The 25197-nt window shown below is 50.7% G+C and overlaps 14 protein-coding genes across 14 annotated transcripts; 8 read left to right on the top strand and 6 right to left on the bottom strand.

The window, feature by feature from the left end:
• Positions 1–305: 305 nt before the first annotated feature.
• On the bottom strand, positions 306–2233 carry APUU_60890S (Zn(II)2Cys6 transcription factor; the record flags this gene model as incomplete). The annotated part of the gene is made up of 3 exons (XM_041694180.1): positions 306–419; positions 472–1272; positions 1322–2233. 3 exons carry the CDS (start codon positions 2231–2233, stop codon positions 306–308), a joined length of 1827 nt encoding a protein of 608 aa, XP_041560036.1.
• Positions 2234–3618: 1385 nt separating this feature from the next.
• Positions 3619–4945, bottom strand: APUU_60889S (uncharacterized protein; the record flags this gene model as incomplete). Its single annotated transcript, XM_041694178.1, has 4 exons — positions 3619–4455; positions 4510–4614; positions 4660–4679; positions 4726–4945. 4 exons carry the CDS (start codon positions 4943–4945, stop codon positions 3619–3621), a joined length of 1182 nt encoding a protein of 393 aa, XP_041560035.1.
• Positions 4946–5908: 963 nt separating this feature from the next.
• APUU_60888S (Zn(II)2Cys6 transcription factor domain-containing protein) lies at positions 5909–8097 on the bottom strand (the record flags this gene model as incomplete). The annotated part of the gene is made up of 6 exons (XM_041694177.1): positions 5909–6705; positions 6758–7059; positions 7112–7255; positions 7315–7821; positions 7869–7925; positions 7973–8097. The coding sequence occupies 6 exons, from the start codon at positions 8095–8097 to the stop codon at positions 5909–5911; spliced, it is 1932 nt and encodes a 643-aa protein (XP_041560034.1).
• Positions 8098–8522: 425 nt separating this feature from the next.
• On the top strand, positions 8523–9848 carry APUU_60886A (epoxide hydrolase family protein; the record flags this gene model as incomplete). The annotated part of the gene is made up of 3 exons (XM_041694176.1): positions 8523–9171; positions 9220–9415; positions 9476–9848. The coding sequence occupies 3 exons, from the start codon at positions 8523–8525 to the stop codon at positions 9846–9848; spliced, it is 1218 nt and encodes a 405-aa protein (XP_041560033.1).
• Positions 9849–9913: 65 nt separating this feature from the next.
• On the bottom strand, positions 9914–10735 carry APUU_60887S (uncharacterized protein; the record flags this gene model as incomplete). The annotated part of the gene is made up of 3 exons (XM_041694175.1): positions 9914–10366; positions 10429–10621; positions 10668–10735. The coding sequence occupies 3 exons, from the start codon at positions 10733–10735 to the stop codon at positions 9914–9916; spliced, it is 714 nt and encodes a 237-aa protein (XP_041560032.1).
• A 586-nt stretch (positions 10736–11321) lies between these two features.
• APUU_60885A (uncharacterized protein) lies at positions 11322–11738 on the top strand (the record flags this gene model as incomplete). The annotated part of the gene is made up of 1 exon (XM_041694174.1): positions 11322–11738. The coding sequence occupies one exon, from the start codon at positions 11322–11324 to the stop codon at positions 11736–11738; it is 417 nt and encodes a 138-aa protein (XP_041560031.1).
• A 45-nt stretch (positions 11739–11783) lies between these two features.
• APUU_60884A (uncharacterized protein) lies at positions 11784–12641 on the top strand (the record flags this gene model as incomplete). Its single annotated transcript, XM_041694173.1, is given in 4 exon segments — positions 11784–12159; positions 12219–12350; positions 12416–12555; positions 12567–12641. The coding sequence occupies 4 exon segments, from the start codon at positions 11784–11786 to the stop codon at positions 12639–12641; spliced, it is 723 nt and encodes a 240-aa protein (XP_041560030.1).
• Positions 12642–12675: 34 nt separating this feature from the next.
• Positions 12676–13298, top strand: APUU_60883A (uncharacterized protein; the record flags this gene model as incomplete). Its single annotated transcript, XM_041694172.1, has 2 exons — positions 12676–12846; positions 12897–13298. The coding sequence occupies 2 exons, from the start codon at positions 12676–12678 to the stop codon at positions 13296–13298; spliced, it is 573 nt and encodes a 190-aa protein (XP_041560029.1).
• A 632-nt stretch (positions 13299–13930) lies between these two features.
• On the top strand, positions 13931–15734 carry APUU_60882A (uncharacterized protein; the record flags this gene model as incomplete). The annotated part of the gene is made up of 2 exons (XM_041694171.1): positions 13931–14895; positions 14951–15734. The coding sequence occupies 2 exons, from the start codon at positions 13931–13933 to the stop codon at positions 15732–15734; spliced, it is 1749 nt and encodes a 582-aa protein (XP_041560028.1).
• A 273-nt stretch (positions 15735–16007) lies between these two features.
• Positions 16008–16689, top strand: APUU_60881A (SDR family NAD(P)-dependent oxidoreductase; the record flags this gene model as incomplete). The annotated part of the gene is made up of 2 exons (XM_041694170.1): positions 16008–16302; positions 16364–16689. 2 exons carry the CDS (start codon positions 16008–16010, stop codon positions 16687–16689), a joined length of 621 nt encoding a protein of 206 aa, XP_041560027.1.
• A 173-nt stretch (positions 16690–16862) lies between these two features.
• Positions 16863–18362, bottom strand: APUU_60880S (uncharacterized protein; the record flags this gene model as incomplete). Its single annotated transcript, XM_041694169.1, has 3 exons — positions 16863–17723; positions 17773–18053; positions 18107–18362. The coding sequence occupies 3 exons, from the start codon at positions 18360–18362 to the stop codon at positions 16863–16865; spliced, it is 1398 nt and encodes a 465-aa protein (XP_041560026.1).
• Positions 18363–18939: 577 nt separating this feature from the next.
• On the top strand, positions 18940–20671 carry APUU_60879A (uncharacterized protein; the record flags this gene model as incomplete). Its single annotated transcript, XM_041694167.1, has 7 exons — positions 18940–19096; positions 19140–19214; positions 19265–19322; positions 19368–19523; positions 19578–19763; positions 19809–20457; positions 20510–20671. The coding sequence occupies 7 exons, from the start codon at positions 18940–18942 to the stop codon at positions 20669–20671; spliced, it is 1443 nt and encodes a 480-aa protein (XP_041560025.1).
• A 124-nt stretch (positions 20672–20795) lies between these two features.
• Positions 20796–22417, bottom strand: APUU_60878S (uncharacterized protein; the record flags this gene model as incomplete). The annotated part of the gene is made up of 7 exons (XM_041694166.1): positions 20796–21287; positions 21337–21455; positions 21504–21540; positions 21598–21726; positions 21792–22041; positions 22097–22188; positions 22247–22417. 7 exons carry the CDS (start codon positions 22415–22417, stop codon positions 20796–20798), a joined length of 1290 nt encoding a protein of 429 aa, XP_041560024.1.
• Positions 22418–22854: 437 nt separating this feature from the next.
• Positions 22855–24875, top strand: APUU_60877A (uncharacterized protein; the record flags this gene model as incomplete). The annotated part of the gene is made up of 9 exons (XM_041694165.1): positions 22855–23315; positions 23360–23622; positions 23668–23833; positions 23884–24094; positions 24138–24204; positions 24252–24454; positions 24512–24547; positions 24609–24811; positions 24860–24875. 9 exons carry the CDS (start codon positions 22855–22857, stop codon positions 24873–24875), a joined length of 1626 nt encoding a protein of 541 aa, XP_041560023.1.
• Positions 24876–25197: the final 322 nt, after the last annotated feature.

The following is a 25197-nucleotide window of genomic DNA, read 5'->3' as shown; positions in this document are numbered from 1 at the left end:
AATCGGTTCCAAGGTTCCGCGTATCCTAATTTACCCGAACGCCTGTTTCCCGCGCCGCTAGGAAGTTCAAATCGAAGGAGACGTATAGTCGTGATTGTATCGTATATTTTATGTTAGATAGGTGGGTGGAGTGTAGGCCTGTTGGGTGGGTAGGCTAGTTGAGGTAGGGAGAGATGGTCGACCAGCAAGCATTTCGGTAGCTAGGTGTTGAGTTTTGTGCTGATGTTTGCACTAGGGCCGTCAAACGGCCCTGTTATTTGTATAATGAGATATTTCAAGGTGATGAGACATGCAAAGAGGTCCAGTTAAGGAAGGAGTATCGATGAGCGGACATCGTCCATGGTGTCTACCCAGCCTTCTGGGAATGCGCGTTGTTTGAACCAGGCCTTTTCGAGCTCTTCGAGGCCCTTTTCCACGTTCTAAAATGTAGTTAGCAATGCCTAGTTTTGATGAAAAGCAGAGAGATCGTACCTTGAACCCATATCTTTGCATATCGATCATGGTCTCTCGAACAAATTTGTGCTCGCGTTCATCCCGGCTTTCACGCCCCGCAATGAAAAGAGGCCAGCAGATGGCTAGGCGCCCGACGTCTTTTGCCAACTTACTAATGAGGTTGAGGATTCTGGTACTGAGAGCGGCCAGGACCTCTCTTTGCGGCAGAATATCGGGTCGCGCGACAGCGGCTACCTTGTGAAGGAAGATATGGGTGGCCTTTTCGTAGGCTTCAACGCAGCCTGCATACTCGAGAACGTCTTGGTGCGGATACTGCGATAAGCTCTCGTCATCCAGTTCTCCGAGTTGCTGTATGCATCGCGGGGCATCGAGGCGCCACTGCACTAGTCGCTGCAATAGACCACGGTAGACGAGGTCTTGTTGTTCAGGAGCCACCCATCCAGACTGTTTCGCCTTTCCAAATGAGCTAATGGCCACCTGGATTTCCATCATGACCGACCAGCATTGGCGCAGATCCTGCAGTAGACCATTGTCGGTGCTATCTTCCGACATGCTGGGTATCCCTAGATTGTATTCCCATCCGCCGCCAAGTGTTCTCCAGTAACTTCCTTCAACAACGGTTCCTTCACTCGTAGCGCACGCACCTGCGACATCGAGGTAGGAGAGGAGGGAAACCAGGAATTGTCGGAGTGGGTGATTCATTTCGGCGACGCGCTGGGCTTCGTGGGCGGGGTCGGTGTTCGGGGAAAACATAAATTTGTAAATCTCACGGGCGCCTTTGAGATGGATCGCCCAGTTGTGATGCTGCGAGTCCATCATCTGGTTGAGTCAGTCGCTGCAGCTAAACAGTCGAAGGAGAGGGACAAACCTCGAAGAGAGCTAATAATAAACAGGTGGCGAAATCTGGAAGCCGTAATCGCTGATTGACTTCGTGCCTCGTTCTAAAGGTCTTGACGACCTCGCCATACTTGCCCATGGCGTGCTGAAAATGGACATTTCGCTCCTGACCTGTGGAAGTGTTGGCTAGATGCAGCGCTCCCAGAGCTTCCATTGCGCTCGCCATTGACAACGACGAATGAGAGATATCGGGAAAACTTCGTCGAAACGGGTTTACGTTGGTCGGTGTATCGTAGATAAGCAGCAGCGTAGCAACTTCATTAACGAAATGGGTATAATAGCGTCCCTGCAAGCTGTCCAATGACGCAACTGGCAGCTTTTCATGTTCAAAACGATATTGGATTGGCATTGGGCCCGAATTGCCCGTTGTCGGGAGCAGCACAAACTCGACATCATCGTGTTCCTTCTTCACCCTGGTATTATCTTCGTCGGAGGGAGGAGATTCAGAGCCGACAGAGAAAACGGGATTCTCGAAGCGAAAGACCAGCGGTTTCGAGTCGGTAACCGTCGTCGGCGAGACGACCACACCGTCGACAGAATCATTCGTAGGCTCCTCCTTCTTCACTCGTTTCTGCGACTTGCCGCGTTTCTTGGGCGGGGCAGGTTGCTCGGTCGGTGGCGGCGGCGGCGGCCCATAGACCTTGAACGTCATGCGACCCTGACTCCCATCACACTCCAAACCGAGCCGGGTGCAGTTCCGACAGGTGGGAGAAGCTTCGTCGCAGCGGACATGGCGGCGGCGACAGGTCGAGCAGCCCGTGAAGCCGCGGTGATGCCATCGTCGGACACGCTTCTTCTTATCCTTATCGGGCAGCGAGGAGTCGGCGGGCGGAGGAGGATCGGGGTTTTGAGCCGGCTCAAAGACCATCATACGGGCCTCCATGGGGAGCGAGAGCGAGGCCGGCGGGAGAGCTGGAGGAGAGAGACATTAAGAGGGCGAGAGTCGCGAGGATAAGGTCGCGGGAGGTGATCCTGGTGGACGGTGGGGAGAATGGGGGCGGAAAGCGGAGGATCAGGTCGAGGGCATTATATTACGATTAGGAACAGGTAGATAGTAAATGTAAATGGGTAAAAGAGATAAAAGAGGAATAAAGATAAATGTGGGAGAAGCGAGAAGGTGAGGAGATACAGTGGTCAGTGACAGTGACGGTTGGGGAGTGGGGAGACTCAGGCCGAGAGAGACAAAGAAAGTCTCTCACGGACTCACAGTGGACCTCTCGAACTCTCTTCCTCTCCCAGACTCTCACAGAGCCAGACTCCCGCCAACAACGTCCCAGTGGAAAATCCAGCCGCAGCGAATCGCAGATCTTCCGGCCAAGTTCCGGTCCTGCGCTGCAGAGAAGCTGCAGATCTTCGTTTTCGCCTGCTGGTTGACTCCGTTGGGGGCCGTTTTCTGGACCGTCTGCGGCCACTCTTTTTGCGCTGCCACCACTCGCCCGCTCCACTGTGAAGCCATCGCCGTTGATCTCGCTTTTTCCTTTGGTCCGTGGCTGTCTGGTCCCGCCATTGAGCGCCCACGATGATTTTCACGATGATCTCCGAGAGGGAACGCTGTCACTTGTCTATTACGTAGTCGGCCTCCTAATTCGACAGCCAGGCACGAGCGACCGGCAACTATTTGGACGCCGGCGAGGAGTCAAATAAATTGGCAACGGGCGACTTGAACTAGACTATCACTTGTGACTTGATAGAGTTGATGAACCCGGAATATCAGCAATAGAACCAGCAGATCTGCGTCGAACCACGGCCTGTAGCTGTCGATCAACCCTGTCAGAATATCAACGAAATCCCGTTGCCGTCACCAAGGTGCTGCACATGTTTCGAGTTCTACATTGGGGCCAAGATATAACGACCGTCCGCGCCGCATATGCAACTAGTTGAGTATCTACTGCTTGGGATCTCTGATATCACGGATACACTGCATTGTACTAACTGGTAGTGGAAAACCCATATGTCTCTGAGGAAAATGCGGATCTATGCGGATCGACTCGGTCCATCGCGCCTTCCCACAAGTCTGTCGCCACCAGTTCCCTGCTAAAGGCAAGCGCGATGGGCCCTGCTGCAGGTTCAGCTGGCCACGCAGTTAGCTGCAGCTCGTGCCAGTCCAAGAGGTGCCCGACTCGTGAGAGGCGGGCAGTTGCCACTTTCTTCCTAGGGCAGCCCTGCGGCCAAAGTGACCCGAGCATACAGAGTAAGAGGGACAGGTCTATTTATAGTTAAGGAGTCCTAAGTGAGGGCGTAACTAGCGACAGTCATCTGTCTTCCTCTTTAAACCGCCGAACCAACCGTGATCGAATCCACAGAATGAGTAATTGAAGCCGCAGTGCCCATCGGACTCTTAAACGAAGACAACGGAAAACGATCAACCCCTGAGAAAGAATTCCGGATAACTCTCTGCATCGGCTCATTACCATGGGAATGTGCCCCGCTCTGACGCCGCCCCGTATGCGAAGGGATCAAATTGCGAAATGAGCTGCGCCATCTCAATACGAGGGGACTCCGCAGGGCCACCTGGATGATCTTTGGCACGGAGGGGAGACATCCGGCGATCATGCCGCCGGCCATCTCAGGAATTGTCCACAGCCCTACTAGGTTTACGTAGTAGGAGGTGTTGTTGGGTGTTTTGCTCATGATTACAGCGTAGGCGAGTTTCACCACGCCAGAAACACAGGCCCTAGGTGGGTTAGACTCTGACAATACGAGGACCAGGGATACGCACATCAAACCAAACGAGAAGGCTGCCGAGATAGCAACCCTCTTCCCAAGCGGAACGCGCAAGCTCCATATGCGGCCCTGGGGAAGGATAAACATCAAGATATCAGACACGGCATTGAGCGCCGATGAAGTGACGACGAGGACGAACCGATCGATGCATGAACCGTCCGTGATGAAGGGATCCCAGGCTTTTGCGATGGGTCTGCAGCCGAAGATGGTAATGAATGTGCCGATGAAGTAGTATACGAAGTTGATCCAGATCAGACCGTGGCAGCTCCAGAAGAAGTAGTCCCGCTGTTCCATGCCGAAGACTTCGATGAGCTGCAGGAGGATGGAGAGTTTGATGAAGAACGAGCAGATCCCGAATAGGACCAGGCCGATTTGGTAGTACTGTAGAGTCAAAGTCAGTACGAGCCAGGCTGACGACTCTATTTAATGGTCTACCTTAAGCAACGCGACTAAGTCCTTCACTCGGAGATTCCACTGGTCTACCCCAGACGCAACATTGCCGGACAGCAGCACCACTGCAGAGTATCCCATACAAAGCGCCTATCAAATTAGCACTATATAAGTGCAGTGAGTTTGGCGACTAACCCAAGCGAGGACCATAGTGTCTGCGCCATCAGCATTCACTTCAGCAACAGAGAAGGGAGTACATACAGTCAGACTTTCGAAACTGCCGAACCACAAACGCCTTTGCATATATGCGGATGAAAACGCATGCACTAGCCACCGCCCAGAGGGTTACGAAGAGAGCGCGCCATTGCACATACGAATTCGGGGGATCATCGAGATTAGAGACCTGCCCTGGTGGGGGGGCGCTGGCTGGGCCTTCAAGGAGCGCTTTACGCTGCTCTGGCGTCAATTCAGGTGTACTCATTAGAGTTGGTTGTGGGCTCAAGATAACGCTGGCTCCAAGTCGACACCGCGGGAATGAGCAAATATATACTTGTTTCCTCAATTGGCAGTATATAAGGCTATCAGCGATATAGAAGTATGATCCGAGTTCTTTGTTGTCTGAGTTGCTGTTACTATACCCTCATACTGACCAGGCTCAACAGGCTACATGTCGATATACCAGAAAAGGCTGTATCCCGCATAAAGCACAGCCCCGCAAACCCTGGAAAGTCCAAATGCAGAACGGAAATATGCATGTTCCAGGCCAACTGGTCGACGACCGTATTTTGGACCCCATGATATCGCGCGCTTTGTTCTTATTCCCTGCAGAAGATAACCGCTAAGCTCTATTAATATCCGACAGCACGGTCCCCTTGTAGCCTTGTAGGGTGTAGAGTCAATCCCTGACTTTCCGGCCCGGTCCTAATGCGATTACGATTTGATGAAACTCCATTCTCTCTACTGCACGTTTTACGTAGCAACAGCCTTGTGCTGGAGAGGTAAACGTAGGCTGTGCAAGTTTGCCTCAAACACCACCAAATATAGACCGTAGAGCTGCAGCTTGAAATGCAAACTTTTCAAAATAGACATTACACAGCCTACCCATCAAATTTGTTAATAAAGAACTAATCCCCGGTGATCTTCGGGGTCCTTCACGGGTTACGAACGACCTCGATGGCTCGAGCCTTGCCATGGTCCGGGCTGACATTCGGGGATCTAATGATGAAACGGTCAAAGAATCCCTGCTTGTCTTGCCACCTCTCCGCATGTCCTGGACCAATTATTAAAAGGGTTAAATCCCAGTCATGATACTAGCTTGATTTGTTGTCCTTTGCATATCGGCCCTTCTTTCTTGCTATCATATGACCACTGCAAACTTTCAATATCCAACACCAGATTATATTCGTACAACAATATAGCCGGAGGTAGTAATGGTAATTCATAACTATTCCGGCAGATTATTAAAATCAATAACCCACTCCTCGAAAACAGTCGGCCAGTCCTGGGGGTTGTTAACCAAATCATCCACGTTAAGACCTCCATTCCCATTCCCATTCCCAGTGCTATTTCCATTCATGTCTCCCCCATTAGTCGTATTGTCATGCAAAGTATAACCAGGGACAGGGCCATTCCGCTCCAGCGCCCGCCAAAAGTCCGTCTCCTGGATCCCCCCGTTCAATATCGGGCAGCGACTGGAACTCATCTCCGCATTCTCATTCTGTATCTCTGGTATACGCGTAGAAGTATCAAAAGTCGAAGGACAGGTTGCCGCCGGCGCATACGTACGCATGAGTATCCCTAGGACAGACTTGAACATATAAAAGGCGTCCGGGTATGTGAGCTTCGACGACACAGAGAGGGCGCCCATGCGGTGGGTGAGGCTTTCGAGGTATATCAACGTTTTTGCACGTGTCTGTGCTTGAAATTTAACCCAGTTGGCTCTTTGAATAATATCCTGAAGATAATGGAGCGGAACTTGGGAGAAACAGAGGTCTGAGGTTAAGGAGATAGTCATGACGAGCTGGGACCACTCGCGGATGGAGAAGTGGATGTACTCGTCTGGTGGGATGGAAAGGAAGAGTTCGAGGAAGGTCCGAATTTCGGAGAAGTGGGAGGTTGCGTGGGTGAGATTGGTTGTGACTGCGGTACATAAAGGTATTTGATATGGGCCTGGAATTGGGATGGTTAATGGCAATGATGATATGTTGATTTTGATAAACTGTCGCGTTAGGCGGATTGGTACTGTATTCATGGGTTAGAACCATATGCCAAGTACTGCTGGAAAATAACATACTCCTGGTGCGAGACTCAGATGGAAGAGCCCAGTATAGGTCCTCCAGTTCGTCAGTGAAGGAGGCCATCTTCTCACGAACCTCGAGCGTATTTGGTATACTTAATTCATCATCGGTGGAATCGCCAGCCATCTTTACCATGTCACGGACATCCGCCTTGTAACGAGCAACACGTCCAGCAAGGTCTTGGATACGTAGATGCTGCATAGCAAGGTCATCGCTTCTGTCAAGCCTAGGAGTACCCTGGAGGTACGTTTCTATTCTCGCTCGCGAATAGTCAAATCTCCGCCCAGTGGAGGACATGCTAAGAAAGTCAGCACAGTCCACTTATACAATAGTCTGGTAAAGGCTCTCACAGAGAACAAAGGGCATGACATCCAAGAGAGGCATTTCGCTCCTCGCTTTCTTCGAGGTTTAAGTCCAAGTCCGATATCATGGTTGATACTATTTGGAGGTACTGCGGGATCTGGTTGCGCATAGGCCTGAGGTAAAGGGGATACCTATATAGATCAGACCTGAGAACGGAGCTGGATTTTGTGGGATTCAGCAGGATTCTTACCAAGCGATGTACACCAGCAAGCCCTGTACATAATCCAGACTTTTCTCTCCATGAAGGACGACTCGCTCGCTCATAACTCGACGGAATCTCTCGTCTGTGCGTTGCTGGAGGCGTGGTGTGCGCGAAGACGAGACTGTCAGAATCGCTAGTAATAAAAAGGGCTGGTGGGCAGCCATTGACGCAGCCGATGTCGACCCCGGGATATTTATAAACGGGCAGTACGCATTGCCCTTTCTGAAAAGGGATAGCAGTTTGTCTGCTTCCTGCATATTGATGTTCGTATCTCCACTGGCTAGAGATGGACCGACAGACTCTGGGGTTGGTGTAGATGTAGAGTCTGGTGAACAGTCTTGGTGCGATTGTTTCTGAAATACACGGCGATGAAAATCCAACAATTGGTCTACTCCTCCAGATGGCGGCGCTCGGTCCTTAAAAAGGCCAGTAATGACATCTTCGTCATTCTGCGGACTCCCATGATTCAACGACTGGGGCGGGGGGATTCCTGGCCTTTTGACATTCAGCAAAGCCCTAACAGGGATTGACGGGCAACGTACTGCGCACGATATTGAGGGCCAGTCGAATAACTACATGTATAGCCAAGCTTTACGCATCTGACTTTGTTAATGTTTTGCTACATACATCATGCTTCAGGCCATACCGTCGACAAGTTTCCCTGTTTGTGTCCTTTCCAGGAGGTAAACACCGTATCTTGCGAGACCGGCAGTTACTGCAGGCTGTTGGGTTCCGAGGGCGAGGACAGATGAACTTCGGGTCGACGTCCATTGCGTTGGTTGTTGCAGAGGAGAAAGGTGTAAGACGAGACCTGACGTGGATATTCAATGTGGAGGCTGAGTCTAACCGAATTGCGTATAGATTCTATTGTATCTTATTTCCGAATTGGGATTCTCTCTTCTATCTCTTCTATACCGTCTATGTGGTATATACGGAGTAAGGTAGAGCTTGTATCGTTAGCCTAAGACTTAAAGTGTATCCCTGATGGTAGAATATACATTATTCGAGAATCTTCGAGAAATGTCGAGAAATGTCGAGAGCACTCTGAGATTCCATACAGTTCATTATGAGTCAGATATGCACGTTCCTCACAGCATCAGTGGTGGCCTGAACCCTAAATATATAACAACTCCAAGATCAAATCATACGAACTACTTAAGCTACTTATATTTTATTTTTTAAACACTTCATATACAATGGCAAACTTCAACACCATCCCGGGTACTACCCCCAGCAAGCCAGAACCATTCACTCTCCACGTCCCAGAGACAGACCTCACCGAGTTCCACGAACTGCTAAAACTCTCGAAAATCGGTCCACAAACATGGTGGAACCAACAAACCGACGGCCATTTCGGAGTCTCGCGCGAGTGGCTGTCCGACGCAAAAGAAGCCTGGCTGAAGACATTCAACTGGCGCGCACACGAAGCACAAATCAACAGCGTCCCCAATTTCAAACTCACCATCCATGACCACGAGGCTGGCGATGTCCGTATTCACTTCGCTGCCCTGTTCTCAAAACGAGACGATGCTGTCCCTGTTCTCTTCCTGCATGGGTATCCAGGCTCGTTCATGGAGTTCCTTCCCATGATGCAGTTGCTGGTTGAGAAGTATACGCCAGAGACGCTGCCGTATCATGTTATTGTACCTTCATTACCAGACTATGGGTTATCGGGCGGTGCCAGCGAGAATGTTGAGATGACTCTCGATCGAGCAGCACGGATCATGAACCAGCTGATGGTTGACCTTGGGTTCGGCGATGGGTATATCGCACAGGGAGGAGACCTGGGCAGTATGCTTGCACGGATGATGAGCGTTGAATACCAGCAATGCAAAGCACTTCACAGTATGTTTTCTACACATAACACTGCGAACAACAGCTAATGGTGTATAGTAAACATGCTCGTGCTCAACACCGATGAAGCACCGCCAGAACCGGAGACCCACGATATTACGCCCGAAGAAGCAGAACATCTCGAACGAACAGAGCGCTGGCGTGAGACGGGCTTCGCGTACGCTCTTGAACACGGTACTCGGCCGTCGACGATCGGTCTTGTTGTGTCCTCTAATCCGCTCGCTTTACTAGCCTGGTAAGTAGCAGATCATTCTCTCCCTCTCATATACTGTACTGTTTGACCTAACAACATCAGGATCGGCGAAAAGCACCTCGAATGGACAGACCCACGCCATCCCCTCCCCCTCGATACAATCCTAGGCATGGCTAGTTTCTATTGGTTCACATCGACACTCCCGCGCGGGCTCTACCACGCAGCACTGGTGAAGAATATCCTCGCAGGGCGACGACATCCGATAACGAAGGCGAAGCCGCTCGGGTACTCGCGGTACCCGTATGATATGGCAATGCTGCCGGAGTCCTGGGCGAGGGAGATTTATCCGAACCTTGTGCTGTTCAGGAGGCATAGCCAGGGTGGGCATTTTGCTGCATTGGAGATGCCGGAGGCGTTTCTTGATGATGTTGAGGAGTTTATTAGGCTGGTGTGTGACGGTCTGAAGGAAACCTGAATGGGAGCTAATCGGGAGAAGGAGTGGTTTGGATTGCAGAAACTGTATGAACCATCATAACAACATCAGACACTTGCAGAAATTGGAACATCATCGCGATACTCAACATCCCTCTGCGGCCAACCCCCAGTAGACGCCATCACATCCACAATTCCAGGCCCCTCCCCATCCTGACCCCCCCAAACATTCCTAGCAAACGCAACCACCATATCAAGCCCATTAAGCAAAACCCCCGTAGTCCAAATCTTCCCATCAGCCACATACCGCCTCTCGACCCAGTTCGTGTCAGGCGCCGACTCCCGGAGACTAGGGATGAGGAAGCGCGGCGCAGTAGCTGTTTTCCCCTGCAGGAGACCTGCCGAGAGAACAGGCTCAAAGCCACCGCAGACGCAGAGGAAGGCAGCGCAGGTGTCGTGGATCTTGCGCAGGAAGGCCTTTTCGGTTTCGCTGGCGCGGTAGGTTATTTTGGTTGCGCCGAGGAGCACGATGTCTAGCTGGGGGCAGGTTGTGAAGGAGTCCTGCACCTGTAAATACTAGGGACCTGTGAAAGATATTGGGAAGAGAGAGACTGGAGGCATACTGTGGGAACTACATTCATGTTAGCGGTCAAAGCAGCAGGGGTGTCGCCGGTTTCTGTGACCCAGTGAAAGACGAAGTCTGGGGCTTGGGCTTTGAGTTCGTCGGGACACATGGGTGGAGGAATGTCTTTGAGGAAGCTGGAACTGATTCCGGAGAAGAAGCCGACGGGGGCGATGTCGAGTTGTTCGGTGACTCTGGTGATGTTAGTATGGAATAGTATCAGGGGGAGTAGAGATGTACGAGTTGAGGAGGACAACGCCCACGTGGATTGGGCGGCCGGGATTGCGAAGGTCAATTGGAGAAGACATTGTGGAAGTGATTTATGGCAGTTGAGTCACTGAGATTGCTTTGTTGAAGAGAAGGGGTGATGGCTTTATACTTGTCTGCGTGAAGCATACGTTGCCGTAATCGGCTAGTTTATACATCGATATTAACCTATTCTGGCAGGTCGTCTAAACCTTCCATGCGCACTTCCGGTCGGTTCGACTTGCCATCCGCGTTTGGATCAACTTATAGACTTTGGTGCCTGGCGGTGTTACACCATCAAGTATTAGCTCAGGCCTGTCCTAATTTTATGATATCATGGTGGCCAGATAGAAGCATGACCGAGGACTGTCCAATCATGTGAAAACAGAGGTCAATGGTGCCTGACACTGAGTAAACCTTGAAGGAAAGCTTAACTGGACCGTGGAAGTGAACTGCAGAGTTTCCATATGACTATGAATGACTGAGTGGTGATAATCGAAGTGTCGAAGGCTATAAAGACCTGCCTTCTCCCCGTTCATCTCTCTCTCTCAACCTCCACGACCAAGCTTGCTTATATCTCTATCATTCAAGCCATCCCAACTTCGATATCAAAAGCACATTTGGGACAACCGCCCCGTCAATATAGACATGTCCAGCACGGAGATCCTCAATCCCTCACCCACCGAGGCCAGCTACGCCTCCCCAGTCCTCAGCCTAACCACGGCCGGAGATCCAGTCCGCCACAAGAGGACCAACGGATCCTCAGTCAACAGAGTCTGCTCAGGCGGCTTCGAGGAAGAAGACCTGCGGGCAGGCGGACCGAACCTATGCGAGGCTCCATGCTGCAGCGGCGAGATACCAAAAGCCAGTCGCTTTTATAACGAGCTATGCGTCAAGGACGACCATAGCAATGCAATTCGCGCCTTGGCCGACCAGAGCCACATTGCTGTGAGCGATATTTCATTTGTCGAAAGACACTCGCTCTGTGTCCCCTCGGACGAAGTTGTCCCAGTCCTCACGGCCCTCCTTACAACCCGAAGACATAACCCAACCCACAGGGGCTGAGCAGACCTTGCGCGTACGGTTTGGAGCTATCTCAAGAGCTGCGACATGGGCGAAATAACTGTCGAAATTGTCGACGAACGTTTCAATAGAAACCCTTACATCTTCCCGTGTAAGCGAGAAGATGACATCTATCCCATCTGGGGCCAGGTCTGCCGTGAGATTCTCGCGAGAATAGATTTGACGGACATACACTCCGTGGGCTGCCACCGTGTTGGCAATGCAGAAGTACCCGACTCGTGCGTTCCCAGCATCCTAGTGGCAGTCTCGTCAAAAAGCAACCGCAATTGGAACGCCGTTCGAGATGAGATCGTGGGTATTTTGATGGAGGCTCAAGTGCACACTGTCGGCGTCATCATCCAAAGAGACGTGGCTCTGGTCCATGCGGGAGACCGGGTTTCCCACAGCCTACTGCCGGAAGGTTGTACATCTGACGCCAATGGCGGGACCAGTGTTGGACCTCATGGCTCACCGCAGGACCAGGGTACACTGGGGGGGTTATTGAACTCAAGAACCCATCGACAGGAGAGTGGGTAGAGTTCGCCCTCACCTGCTACCATTGCACGATACCAAACGACAAGGAACTCGCGCGTTATAGCGAGGAGGGTGTCCAAGGTAAGTCCTGGCGACTATGACGAACGTATGTGTTATGGTGTTTGCTGACTCGTAGCCCTATATAGTATTTTCGGACTGGAACCGACAAGGCGTGCGCATCAACGACGAGAACGCCTCTCGACTCCTAATCATGGACTCTCCAACCCAACGAGACATGAGGGGATTTCCAGTCTGGAGAAGCTTGTCTCAGACATGCAAAACACAGGTAAGTACCAGGAAGTTAGCCGTGCAATTGAGGAGGGCGAATTTGTGATTCCCCCGACAATGGCCTTATGGAATATGGAAAAATAAGCAAATTCGGCGATTCAATGCGAACAAGGAGTATATGCAGGGATACCTTGACAAAGGCAGATACAGACTGGGCACAGTGTTTGCGGCATCAGGGTTTAGAGAGAAGGTATCTTCCAGCGTAAACCCCAATCCAACATTGCTTCCCACTGTGAGAGACTGGGCTCTTATCAGGCCCTTGGAGGGGCGCTCCTTGGGAAACAACAATGTAAGTCTCAGCAACTGGTTTTGAGTTGACCGGTTGGCTAACAGGAGCAGTCTATCATGCCCTCAAGTATGCGTGTAGACCAAATGAAATTCCTCCCACGCGGAACAGACCTGGACAACACGTGGACCCTGCTAAAGAAGGGGCGTCGGACTGGAGAAACGTCAGGCAAATACAATGGGCTCGCAGAAGCCCGAATCGCAAGGACATACGTCGACGGAAAGCTGGTGGTGAAAACAACCTTGGAACACGCTGTTGTTTCGAACGACAGGAAGGACACATTCGGACTCAGCGGTGACTCTGGCGCCTTCGTTTACAGCATCACTGGCGCTGTGGTTGGAATGTACTTTGGTGGTCCGGATCATGGAAGGGTTGGGTACTTCACCCACATACACGATATTCTCGACGACATTGAGAGAATCACCGGTATCAAGGACATCCGGCTGAAGCAGTGATCCGGGACCTACATTCGGCCAATTATCTATTGTATTGCTAGCCTTATTTGTCTTTTAGTTCGCGTTTTCATGGCATCGAGGCTTTTATTCTGCGGCAGCTGGAATGCCGACAGACTTGTTAATGCTGTGCAGTGATTTGCTTTCACACTTTAGTCCATCTGTCTTCCCAATAGATCTCTACATTTGGCTTTCTCCATAGCATTGTCTTCCAATAAATTCAGTAGTAGGGGCCCATTACGGTCACGCCCAGGGCGCGAAGGCCTTGTTCGGTACTGGGGAGAATGACCCTCGGCGTCAAAGGTCGGCTTCGATTTCAATTGAAATGACATTCTGATTTGCTGGATTGCACAACCAAGTGTCAAGAGATGCAGAGAGAATTAAAAATAGAAACGCTGGAGTGGGATAGGAAAAGGGGAGTTGATGTCGGCGCTTAACCAGATGGCTTATAAGCGCCTACTACTCACCCTGTCACCAGCTTCATCTTGAACATTTCATTTTCTCATACAATTTGACTATATTTCCTCGACATAATCCAAACAACAGACTACTGGTTAGTGTCCAACAATGCAATTCCATTCAAGAGTTGCAGGATGTGACTGACATCGCATCAGCCTGATTAGACCTGCTTCAAAATGACTTTACGACAACCTTTGACCGCGAATGACTATACCGTCGGGATTATATGCGTACATGAAAAGCAACTGCAAGCAGTACGTTGCCTGCTAGACTCCGTTCATCCAAAACCACCAGTCCCAAACCGAGACACCAACGACTACACGCTTGGGACAATGAGCGGACACAACGTGGTCGTAGCGTGCCTCCCCGCTAGTCAGTATGGCACGAGTGCTGCCGCGGCCGTGGGGACGAAGCTGTATCTCAGCTTCCCCATGGTCCAATTTGCTTTGGTGGTTGGTATGGCCGGCGGAGTACCAGCCAAAGAGGATATTCGGCTTGGGGACGTCGTCGTGGGCGTTCCTACAGGAGCACGACCTGGCGTTATCCAATATGACTTTGGAAAAGACCTGGCGGACAACCGCTTCATTCACACGGGGTCTCTACAGCGACCACCACGAGTTTTATTGAGCGCAATCAGTGGCCTGGAGTCGGAGCCGTATTTCGGGGCGAGCCCTCTCCAGCCCTATTTGGATGTGATTGTGCAAAAGGATAGTAGATACGGGTTTCCGGGGAGAGAGCGTGATCTCTTATTTCCGGCAAGTTATGTGCATGATCGACCACACAGCACCCGTCGCGACCGTTTCAACGCTCAGATTCAGCGACCGGCTAGAAATTTCGAGTTCCCATACATCCACTACGGCCTCATCGGGTCAGGAGACCGCGCTGTGAACAGTGCGTCGTTCCGAGACCGTGTGGCAAAGCAGCACGATATCCTGTGCTTCGAGACGGAGGCAGCTGGGATAGTAAACATAATGCCTTGCCTGGTCATTAGGGGAATATGCGACTACGCAGACTCCCACAAAAACGGAACATGGCAGGCATACGCTGCAGCAACCGCGGCTGCCTACGCGAGGGTTATTATGGGCCGCGTGCGGCCCTACAATATACCCAGGACAAGCTCAAATGGGCCGTATGATCAAATGTGAGTACACACCTGTTTGTTGAATTTTGGACCGCAGGCTAACTGAACATAATAGCAGCCACCACGCATCCAACTCAAGGTCAAATGCAGCCCCCAGCCACGAAATCACGGGAATTGCTGAAGACGGACTGCAGCCTGTGCAGCCTTCAAACCAATTCCCGAGTCACAGGAGGCAAGCTCCAACAGGCGTTCGAACTGCGAGTGATATACTTCGCAAGGCGGAGTCATACGCAGACCGCAGCCGTCTATGGAACCCCGTACCCGCGGACGCGACTCCCATCATGGCAGCCTTCAAAGAATGGGCCGAAGGTAGAGGGTCAGATGTGTTGATAGTGGAGCCGGAGACCTGGGACACAGCTCCAAGAGCAGAAGCATTTGCATTCGAAGCTACTTGCTTCCTCAGATTCCGCACTCAGCCGACAATGTGGGCTCTCTGGCCTGAATATCAAGAGCCGCTAACAAGGCGGGATATTGTCTACTGCCTCGCAGAACAGGCCCAAAAGGCTGGCATCCAAGATACTTTGCCTGTGTCAAATGGCGAGACTCTGTGGCAGGATACTCTATCGTTGATAACTGACCGCGTCGAGAAATGCTTCTTTGTTGTGCAGGTCAAGGACTGTTCCCTGGCCACTTCGCTGCTGAAATCCCTCCAGGCAGCTTTTAGCCAACGCAATCGAACTGTCAAGCTTCTTTTGGTCAGCTACTGGCCCGAGGCGTCAGCTCTGGCTCGGACGCTGCTTCCACGGGTCAAGATCCAGAGATTGAATCCTCCATTGCCTGCACATCAAATGAGAAGATCAAGCGAAGATTGGTGGCAGGCAATAGACCCACGTCTATGAAGGACAACTTTGAGTCTCGGCTTTCTAATCCTACACTTTCAGTTCAGCCCAATACGAGATATTGGGCCAACAAGATCAACAAGTATAATTGGCCGAGGTGCTTGTGGAGCTGATGCAGCTAGAGAGCACCACTGTCCCAATCCGGTAAAGGGCATCTTTTGGCCCCCTGGAGGAGTATGAGAATAGAATTCGGAGGGGACATATTTGTACATAAATAGAGCCAGTAGTTCACGTACATCTGTTTTTCTTTCTACAATTACTTCTCCTACTTCAATGGCGCCTGATACGCTCGATCTCGCCGGCAAAGTTGCCATTATCACCGGCTCAGGCAAAGAGACCGGCATTGGTGCCCGTATTGCTACCACTCTGGCTCGCAACGGGGCACTTGTTGTAATCAACCATGTGTCTGATACCAGCAGACCGCGAGCTGCTGGTGTTGCACAAGCAGTATGTCAGGACGGGGGAAAGGCAATTGCCGTCCAAGCAGACGTGTCCACAATCGAGGGGGCAAACAAACTGGTCCACCAGACTCTTGAGCAGTTCCGTGTCGACCATATTGATATTCTCGGTTTGTTATTTACACTCATTTAAATGTGATCCAATTCCACTGACGTACTCGTCCTATTCAGTAAACAACGCAGCAGGCGGTGCTCCCCACGGAACCCTACAAGCAACCCGCAATTCCATCGACGCCGTATTCGCCCCAACCGTCTATGCACCCATATTCCTACTACAAGCTGCAATCCCCCATATCCCGCACGGCGGCCGCGTGATCAACATCGGCTCTGAGGCATCGAGACTTGGCATGGCCCCGATTGCCATCTACGGCGCTGCAAAAGCCGCGCAGGATGCGCTGACATACTCGATGGCGATGGAAGTGGGTCGCAGCCATGGCATCACTGTCAACACTGTATCGCCTGGACTAGTAGACACGGAAGCCCTGCCGAAGGAATAGGCCGACAAGGTGAATGGGTTTCTGGTACCGAGGACGAGGGTAGAGGGGAGAGTTGGCACGACGGATGATATTGCGGATGCGGTGCTGCTTCTTGTTGCGGAGAAGAGTCGTTGGATTACAGGGCAGATTATTTCTGTCAGTGGAGGTATCAATGGGGGTTAGATTTTGTTGTATCAGCGTTGTTCATCGGTGTAGACCATGTCGATGTCGAATATGAGAAATGATATAGTGTCTGCACTTGCAAGATCCTCAATCCATATCACATCGCGCGCAGCCGCGACTGCACCTGTTCCGTCTGGGATATTTATGCCCTTGATATGGGAAGATATCTCCTGCACGTACATTTTTCTCGCGGGGCCACTTGCCAATAAAGCTGCAACGACGAGACACCAAAGCTGCAGCAGCGGAAACGGCAGAACCATCTGTCTCTTTGCAGTGACTAAAACCAGCGTGGAAAGTTTTGTTTGCAGAGTATTTATCTCGGGCGCACTCATTCCATACTTCGTTTTCACTCCGCCAAGGAGTATAAGAATCACAAGCCGCGCCATCTCGCGGATGACCTGGAAGCCATTGAAGGTACATGGATTAGCCCGTGGCATTGATAGTAGGTCATGCGTAACTGGGCCAAGAAGCCGAAGGGGACGCATGTCATCCTCGCTCTTCCAAAATCCAGGTTCTCGTGAAGAATGTTCGTTAACGAAGCCCGCAAGTGCAGCCATTCGTTCGAGTATTCCGACAAGACAGTATATATCCGTATCTTCTGACGATTGCATATTTCTGATGTCGTCAAGAATTCCATCCAGCCTCATACCGCATGTTTGTTTTCCCTCGGCATATGTCGCCAGACCATCCAGGTACACTGAAGCCGGTGGCATCTGCGGTGGTAAATCTCGAGCCACCGATCCAACGACATCAAACCAGCAAGCAAATAACTGCAAATTGGCATCCAAATCGCCAATCCCTCCTCGCATGCTGACTATCCTCGCCAGTCCCCGGATATGATACGCCCAGCGGTCCAGAGTCCCGACATAAAGCTACCACCCGTGTTAGCTATACCAAACAACACAAGAAAGGAATACATACATCATGGCAAATCAGCCCCAGAATCGCAGTAAAGACGCCCTCACTAACACAGTCCACCGGATCCGATAGACGACGCGTAACCTCCCTAACGCACTGGCCATAATAACCCAGAGTCTCTGCGCAGTGCTCGTATCGAAACTCGTCTCCGTCTCGCAGTCGCGCTTTCTCAAGAAACATGGCTGCGTTCGCTTTACACAGGATAAAGGCGCTCTGGTCTGATAGGGCCATTGCGAACCAGACTTTCCGGAATGGCCGGTAATTGTACTCGGCGTCGGCGTGCACTGGATTGATTAGATGAAGCACATCAGACCATATAGACCTAAGTTAGACGTACTGAAGTGAATCAACTCGCGAGACCGTGGATCGGAGTCTATACCCCCAGGCCAGGGACGTGGATACGAGTCGAGACAGGGCACAGGAGGCTCTAATGGCTGCCAGGTGAAGGTCACCGCAGGAGGGTTCTTGGCTTTGCGACGCGCTTTGCCGATGTCGCGCATGGCACGGCGGCGGATGGTGCGGCGGACATTCTGGTCCCGGAAGTGAGTTGGATTCGACGCGTTGATAAAGACGAGATCTGTGCGGTCGTCCATGTTGGTTGTTGAGTGGGAGGAGATGGTGGAGGGAAGTTGAGGCTTGACTAACATGGGGCCAAATCCATTCAAACCCATGATAAGCTAGCTTGTCTAGCCTGAGGCCAAAAATATGTCAATTGTACGTACTACAAGAATAATAAAGAGCCGTATAATTGAAAATTCTCTCGGTATATACATGACTAGCATACATAGACCAAAGCTGCCTATCAAGTAAATACAGCTCCACAGATCTCCCAAGAATACTCCTAAGTCGGTCTAACGAGTAGATAAGCGTTTCAACCCGTTCTAGACTTGATACCGCAGTGGTGTGAATGTGGCTTGAAATGACGACCCGGTTGGAGTAGGGATGATACCATGGGCCCTAATATGAGGCGCAGCTAAGCTTCGTCAATGGATAATCCCCGAGTCAGGCGTGTATATCTGCAGAATTGGAGTCGGTATATGATGCCATCCGGTCTAAGATTATGTTTGCACTGACTGAAGAGGAAATATGCATACACCAGATATCATAAATAGTCCTCTATCTCTCCGTACTCTGGCAGGCTTCAATGACAATTTGGAACAGTTTGGCACAATGACAGGCTTTATCGCGCGCCTTGAAGAGGCTACGCGATGGTTCCCTGCTGGGATGAGTCGCGAAGAGCGAAGCCTTGTCCGGAAGCTGGACCTGCTTGTCCTTCCTTATGCCTGTCTATCGTTTTTTGTTAAATATCTTGATGTTTCCGCACTGAGTATGTTATCCCCGGGAATATTGGACGCTGCTAACATTCCCAGCGAATGCATACGTGTCGGGCATGAAGGAAGACCTCGATCTGGGCGGAGACAGGCTGAATTATATCAACGCTGCCTGTAGGTTAATAACGATAACTTTCTCCGTGTCTTAGCTAATATGAATACAGATGAGGTCGGATATGTTGTATTCCAAATCCCCAGCAACCTGGTCCTTATCAAATATCCGTACGCACCTCTTGACCCAAGTTGAAATATACTGACAGCGACCAGTGCTCAATACTATCTTCCCTTTGCCGAGCTCTTCTGGGGCTTGTTTACCCTTGGAACAGCCTTTGTCAAAACATACGAGCAACTCGTCGTGATGCGGTTCTTCGTCGGATTAAGCGCGACGTCCTGCTACGTTGGGCTCGTCCATGTCGTAAACTCGTACGTCGACCAAATCTAGACACTACCATACTAGACATACTAACTCTTGAATAGCTGGTATAGAAAGAAAGAACTCGGCCGCCGCAATGCTCTCTTCTGGATTGCAAACCCCCTCGGCCAAATGATAGCCGGTGTCCTCCAAGCAGCCGCATATACAAATCTCAACAACAACCACGGCCTGCAAGGCTGGCGCTGGCTGTTCATTATCTGCACCGTCATCACACTCCCAGTTGCCTTCCTGTACGTTAACCCACCTCCATGAGTTCTATCCACTAACTCCACCAGCGGCTTCTTCATATTCCCCGACATGCCAGATCGCACAAAATCCCGCTTCCTCTCCGAGGAAGAGAAAGCACTGGCCAGAAAGCGCCTGGCAGAAGAAGGCTTCAAGCCATCGACAGGACTAAGCAAGACCCTGTTCAAGCGCGTCCTCGGCTCCTGGCGCGCGTACGCCTTCGTCGCCCTCCTCGTCGTCTTCTGTCAACAGACATACAGTGAAGGAACCCCATTCATCCTCTGGCTCAGTTCTCAGCCAGAGAAATACTCCATCTCACTCGTCAACAACATGTCAACGATAACCCACGGCACTGCAGCGGCCGGTGCGCTGATCATGAGTTTCTACTCTGATATCCGCGGATCACGTATTGAGCCGATCCTTCTATCAGGGGTGCTCTGCATATTCGCCAATCTAGTCCTTGCAATTTGGAACATCCCAGATGGACTGAAGTTCTTTGCATATATCTCTGTTGGCTGGTCATACGGGACGATTCCTGTGCTGATATCGTGGACAGCGGAGGGCTTAGCGAATGATCTCGAGGTGAGGGCTATTGCGCTGGCCAGCTATAATACCATCTCCGAGATTTGTGGGCTGGTTGTGCCGCTCGTTGCGTGGCCTGTTTCAAAGGGGCCTGGGTTTAGGGGTGGCTTTATTTGGGTATGTTGTTCTACTTATATGGTCTTGCAAGTTGGCTAAATTCGTTCTGTAGGCCACTGTGCTCAGTCTAATCTATCTACTCAATGTCGCCTTCATCCAGGTCAAGTTACGGAGGGACGAGAAGTCGGCTGCTGCATTGGAGGAACAGGGGGATGCAAGGGAAGAGTCGGATTCAGATGCTGTGGTTATACATCAAGAGCCTCCAAAGTTGTAAAGGGCAAAGAGTGTATGCCCTGGGTTATCTGGTCGAAAAGCTGCCATTCCCAATGCTTCCAAGTAATTACAACAGCAGAGTCAGGCTGGTTACTAGATGTCTGTATATCTATCATTCTATAAATCTAGAGTCTACTCTTTGCCTCCACCTTCTTGACCACATCCCCAAACGCAATTTCAACATCATGCTCGGACAGCCACTCTGTATCCGTCCGATTCCTCAGTCGCGAGATCAACCTCTCATTCTCCTCCTCAGCGGTCAGAGGCTTAGAGACTTTGTTATTCAACTGACGATGTACAATCCCCAACAGCCTGTCCGTATGCGGTTGTCTTGTTTTGGCGTATAAATCTAAAGCCCTTCCAAGACTTCCTTTATCCAAAGGACTCTGAGAACGAGACCCAAATACATGTCGAAAGGCCAGGCCCAAAGCAAACGCATCATCCAGAGCCAACGAGCCACCCGCCGCAAACGCGCCCCCGTGAGCGTGCGCTGCGTCTCCAATCAAGGTAACTCTAGATCCAAAAACCCATGTTGGGATTGCGTCGCCGGCGAAATTCGGATACAGGTTTGTATACGGTGTTGCTTCGGTTAGGGCTTTGATTAGGGGATTCCAGTTCTATGTCGTTATTAGCAAGGGGAATGAGATTGGTTGTATGGATATATACCTTGTATCGCTCTCGTAGGAATTTGACGTCTCCGCTCTGGTCCCAGGCGATACTGCTATCGATTTCCTCTGAGGGTCTGGGGTCACTGTATGCTCCTACGGTTGTGTATTGGCCCTTTCCTAGACGGTGTCAGTGTCTGTCAAGGTATATTAAACGGATGTATATACCAAGTCGAGATGCAAAGAAGTTATCTTCTGGTCCCCACTACACAATTGTTAACCACTTAAGCACATACTCAATGGAGTGTAACTGGAAACGCACCCAATGCAACGAATCATCCGGTAAATCAGGGATCTTCCCAGCCACCAACGACGCATCAAAAGTTGATCTCATAAAGACCTTCCCTGTAAATCGGAGCTTATATTCCGGTATGAATGATTGTCGGACTTTCTATACTTTATCAGCATTCACTAGGTAGTTTCACTAGTATCTAGGTGATGGTATGGGCGACGAACCGATTTCAACCCATCAGCTCCAATGAGGATATCCCCATGCGCAGTCGTCCCGTCTTCGAAATACAGAGATACACCCTGTTCACTTGCCTCCGCGCGCACCAGCTTCTTGCCTAGGTGGATAGACTCCCGCGGGACATGCTCCAGCAGGGCAGCATGCAAATGGCCCCGATGGAAGCGCGTAGTGTGATGACGGGGATCAGGGACGTTTCTGTGCGTATCCACTGAGACGACCTGGTTCGTTTTCCAGTGTCTTCACAGAAGTCAGTATATCGTACTGCAGAGGTACAGGAGCAGGAAATGCACACCGATATATCTGAGGAATCCCACTTGGACCTCTAAAGCCGACTTCATCGGTGAGTGCATTGTGCACGCCGAGCTTCTCTAGAGTGCGCATTCCCTATGCGACATGTTGATTAGACGATGTGGATTTGTATCTGGGAGACGGAGAGCCTCACATTGGGACTAAGCGCAATGCTGGCTCCGATTTCCAGCAGCTCTGGTGCCTGTTCATAGAGCTGGATATTAATATTCGGAATTGCGGCTACGCGCGACAGAGAAATCGCAGTTGCGAGTCCGCCGATTCCTGCTCCAGCTATGAGAACCCGGACTGTGTCGTTGGCGGCCATTATGTCGCAGAACACCCAACTCACAACTATAATCCGAGAACAAAAAAGAGCTACCGAGAAGAGGGGAGGCTGCTTATCAAGATCAACACCCCAATATCCTGTCAGGTCTAGTTGGAGACGTTGTCGCTCAAACAAGCACGTCAGCAGTGCCGCGATTGCGAATCCACGCGTGCTTTAAGCGCCCCTTTGCGCATTGTGTAACCAATGCTTCTATTCGGAGTTCTTCTCCATCAAGCAATCTATGTCGGCGACCGTCCTTCTCGTCGGACTGTCTCCGGTGTACCCCATCCTGTCAAGGTGACAGCTGGAGAAACCATGGCGCAATAGCTGCGGTACGTATTTAGGGTATGGCCGCCCATACCGAGATGGAGCCGATGAAGAATTTAGAAATCCCAGCTCTCCTCGACACTCAGTAGCTACGCTGTGAACTGCCTGTCATGTCTGGGAATGTTAAATCCGGGGCTGAAGCGACCACAGAGCCCGATGGCAGCGATGAGCTCAACGACGGGCTTAAAGTCCCTGCACAGTTCGCAGATGAGAGTTTCAAGCTCTTTTCCAAAATCCAGGTCTCAGACCCAACGCCGGAACAGGCGACAGCGATACGGAACAAATGTCTGTGGCGGATTATCCCGTTTCTCTGCGTTGGATACCATCTGATGTATGTGGATAAGCAAACTGTACGTAGCTCTCGCCTTGGACAACGATCCGATAATAACAATAAGCAGCTAGGAAGCTCTGCAATTCTGGGGATTATGGACGATGCACATTTAAATTCGAATCAGTACAACTGGCTGTCTTCCATCTTCTACTTTGGATATCTCCTGGCGGAATGGCCGCAGAACTGGGCGTTGCAGCGGTTCCCAGTTGGAAAATGGCTTGCTGGGAATTTAATCATATGGTGCGCCTTTTCCTGAAAATGAAAACCTAAGCTAACCCAGTCAGGGGATTTATTATTCTCCTCCACGCGCCGTGCAACAGCTTTGCCTCCCTCTTCGTGGTCCGGTTCTTCCTAGGGCTGGCGGAGGCCTGCATCGTCCCTGCATTTCTCCTGATCATGTCCATGTTCTTCACATACGGCGAACAGTCAGTCATCATGCCGATTATGTGGTCGATTGGAAATGCAAGCCCGATCACCTCGGGACTGTTATCATACGGCGTCCTGTGGATCGATACAGGCAATTTCGCGCCGTGGAAGTGGTTTATGGGTCAGCAACTCTTCCAATCCAAGTTATTTTTCTAACATGTCCCAGTAATTACCAGTCTTCTTACGGTGATATTTGGCGTGATCGTCTGGATCTTTTTCCCAGATAGCCCCGTCAATGCCAAATTCCTAACCCACGAAGAGCGCGCCCAGGCGATTCTGCGGATCAAGGAGAACCATTCAGGTATCGAGCAGAAGACGTTCAAGAGATATCAGTGCGTACCGCAACCTTTTAAAGTCTGGGTATATATTCTAACCGGAATAGGTTCATTGAAGCACTGCAAGACCCCAAAACATGGCTCTTTTTCCTGCACGCATGGTCCCAGGAAATGGCCAACGGGTTGACGAACCAGTACTCTCTCATCATTAACTCTTTCGGATTTACTGTGCTGCAGACGACGCTGCTAGGAATGGTCTCTGGAGTCGTTTCGTTCTTTTCGCTAGGAATTGCGGCTATCGTTCTATATCGTACCAAGGTATGTCCCATCCTTTATCTATCGAAATATGCTAATGAAGTAGAACTGCCGCGCGTGGATTTCGCTGGTTGCATACATTCCAGCTATACTCTCTAGTATTCTCCTACTAGGTATGTTCCGTCTCCGAGCTCAATGAACGGAAGTCTAACTGGACCAGCACTCCCCTGGTCCAACCGCTGGGGACTCATATCAGCGACATGGATCCGCTCAACAGCTGGTATTCCATACGCCGTGGTTATGGTCTGGGCTGCGAATGCATCGGCCGGACATACGAAAAAGACAACAGTGATTGCCTTATATCATGTCGGGTACGGCCTGGGAAATATCATCTCACCACAGCTGTTCAGGCCGGAATGGAAGGTGAGACTCTATCAACAAATCCTCGATATACCTATTATATATTGATCAATAATTCAGCCCCGGTATAAACCAACATGGATCATAATCCTAGTGGTAAGTCATCCAACTAATCCATCCCAAGAACAAAAAGGCCTGTTAGTCTGACCAACCTAAGATCGCCGCAATCCTGCCCTCAATAATAATCATAACACTGCGAATCCACCTAAGCCGCGAGAACAAACGGCGAGACGCACTCCAGGCCGCCGATCAAGTGGTTACGAACGGTCTTGTCGAGACGACCGATTCCGACGGCACGCACGTCGCGCAGGTTGTGGATAATAGCCAGATGGATTTGACTGATAAGGAGAATTTGACATTGTGAGTGTTGATTCCATTTCTGCCAGTCTTTTACTAATTCGATCTTAGTCGATATGTACTTTGAGGTTGGATATATGGGAGTCCAAGGCTGGGAAAGAGGCACAGATGTGCAGAAGTTATTTGAAGACTACCAGACCATTTGTAGGCATTATATGTTAACAGCGTATATAGCTAGAGTAACCAAAGATAGACGAGAGCTGCGACAGGTCAATTGTCTTATCCTTGTCAATTCTAAACTGCCACATTTATTGCACTTTCTATAAAAATGTAGCCACAATTGTCCCTTCCTCGTTGCGCAGTAGTTAATCGCACCTTCCTAATTAATCATATGCTAATAAAGAAGGAACGACCGGTCAATTTCTCCTTCCCATTCAAGATAGACAGTG

This window comes from Aspergillus puulaauensis, chromosome 6, assembly GCF_016861865.1.
Source record: "Aspergillus puulaauensis MK2 DNA, chromosome 6, nearly complete sequence".
Taxonomy (NCBI): Eukaryota; Fungi; Ascomycota; class Eurotiomycetes; order Eurotiales; family Aspergillaceae; genus Aspergillus; species Aspergillus puulaauensis.
This window is presented reverse-complemented; position numbering and strand designations above follow the sequence as displayed.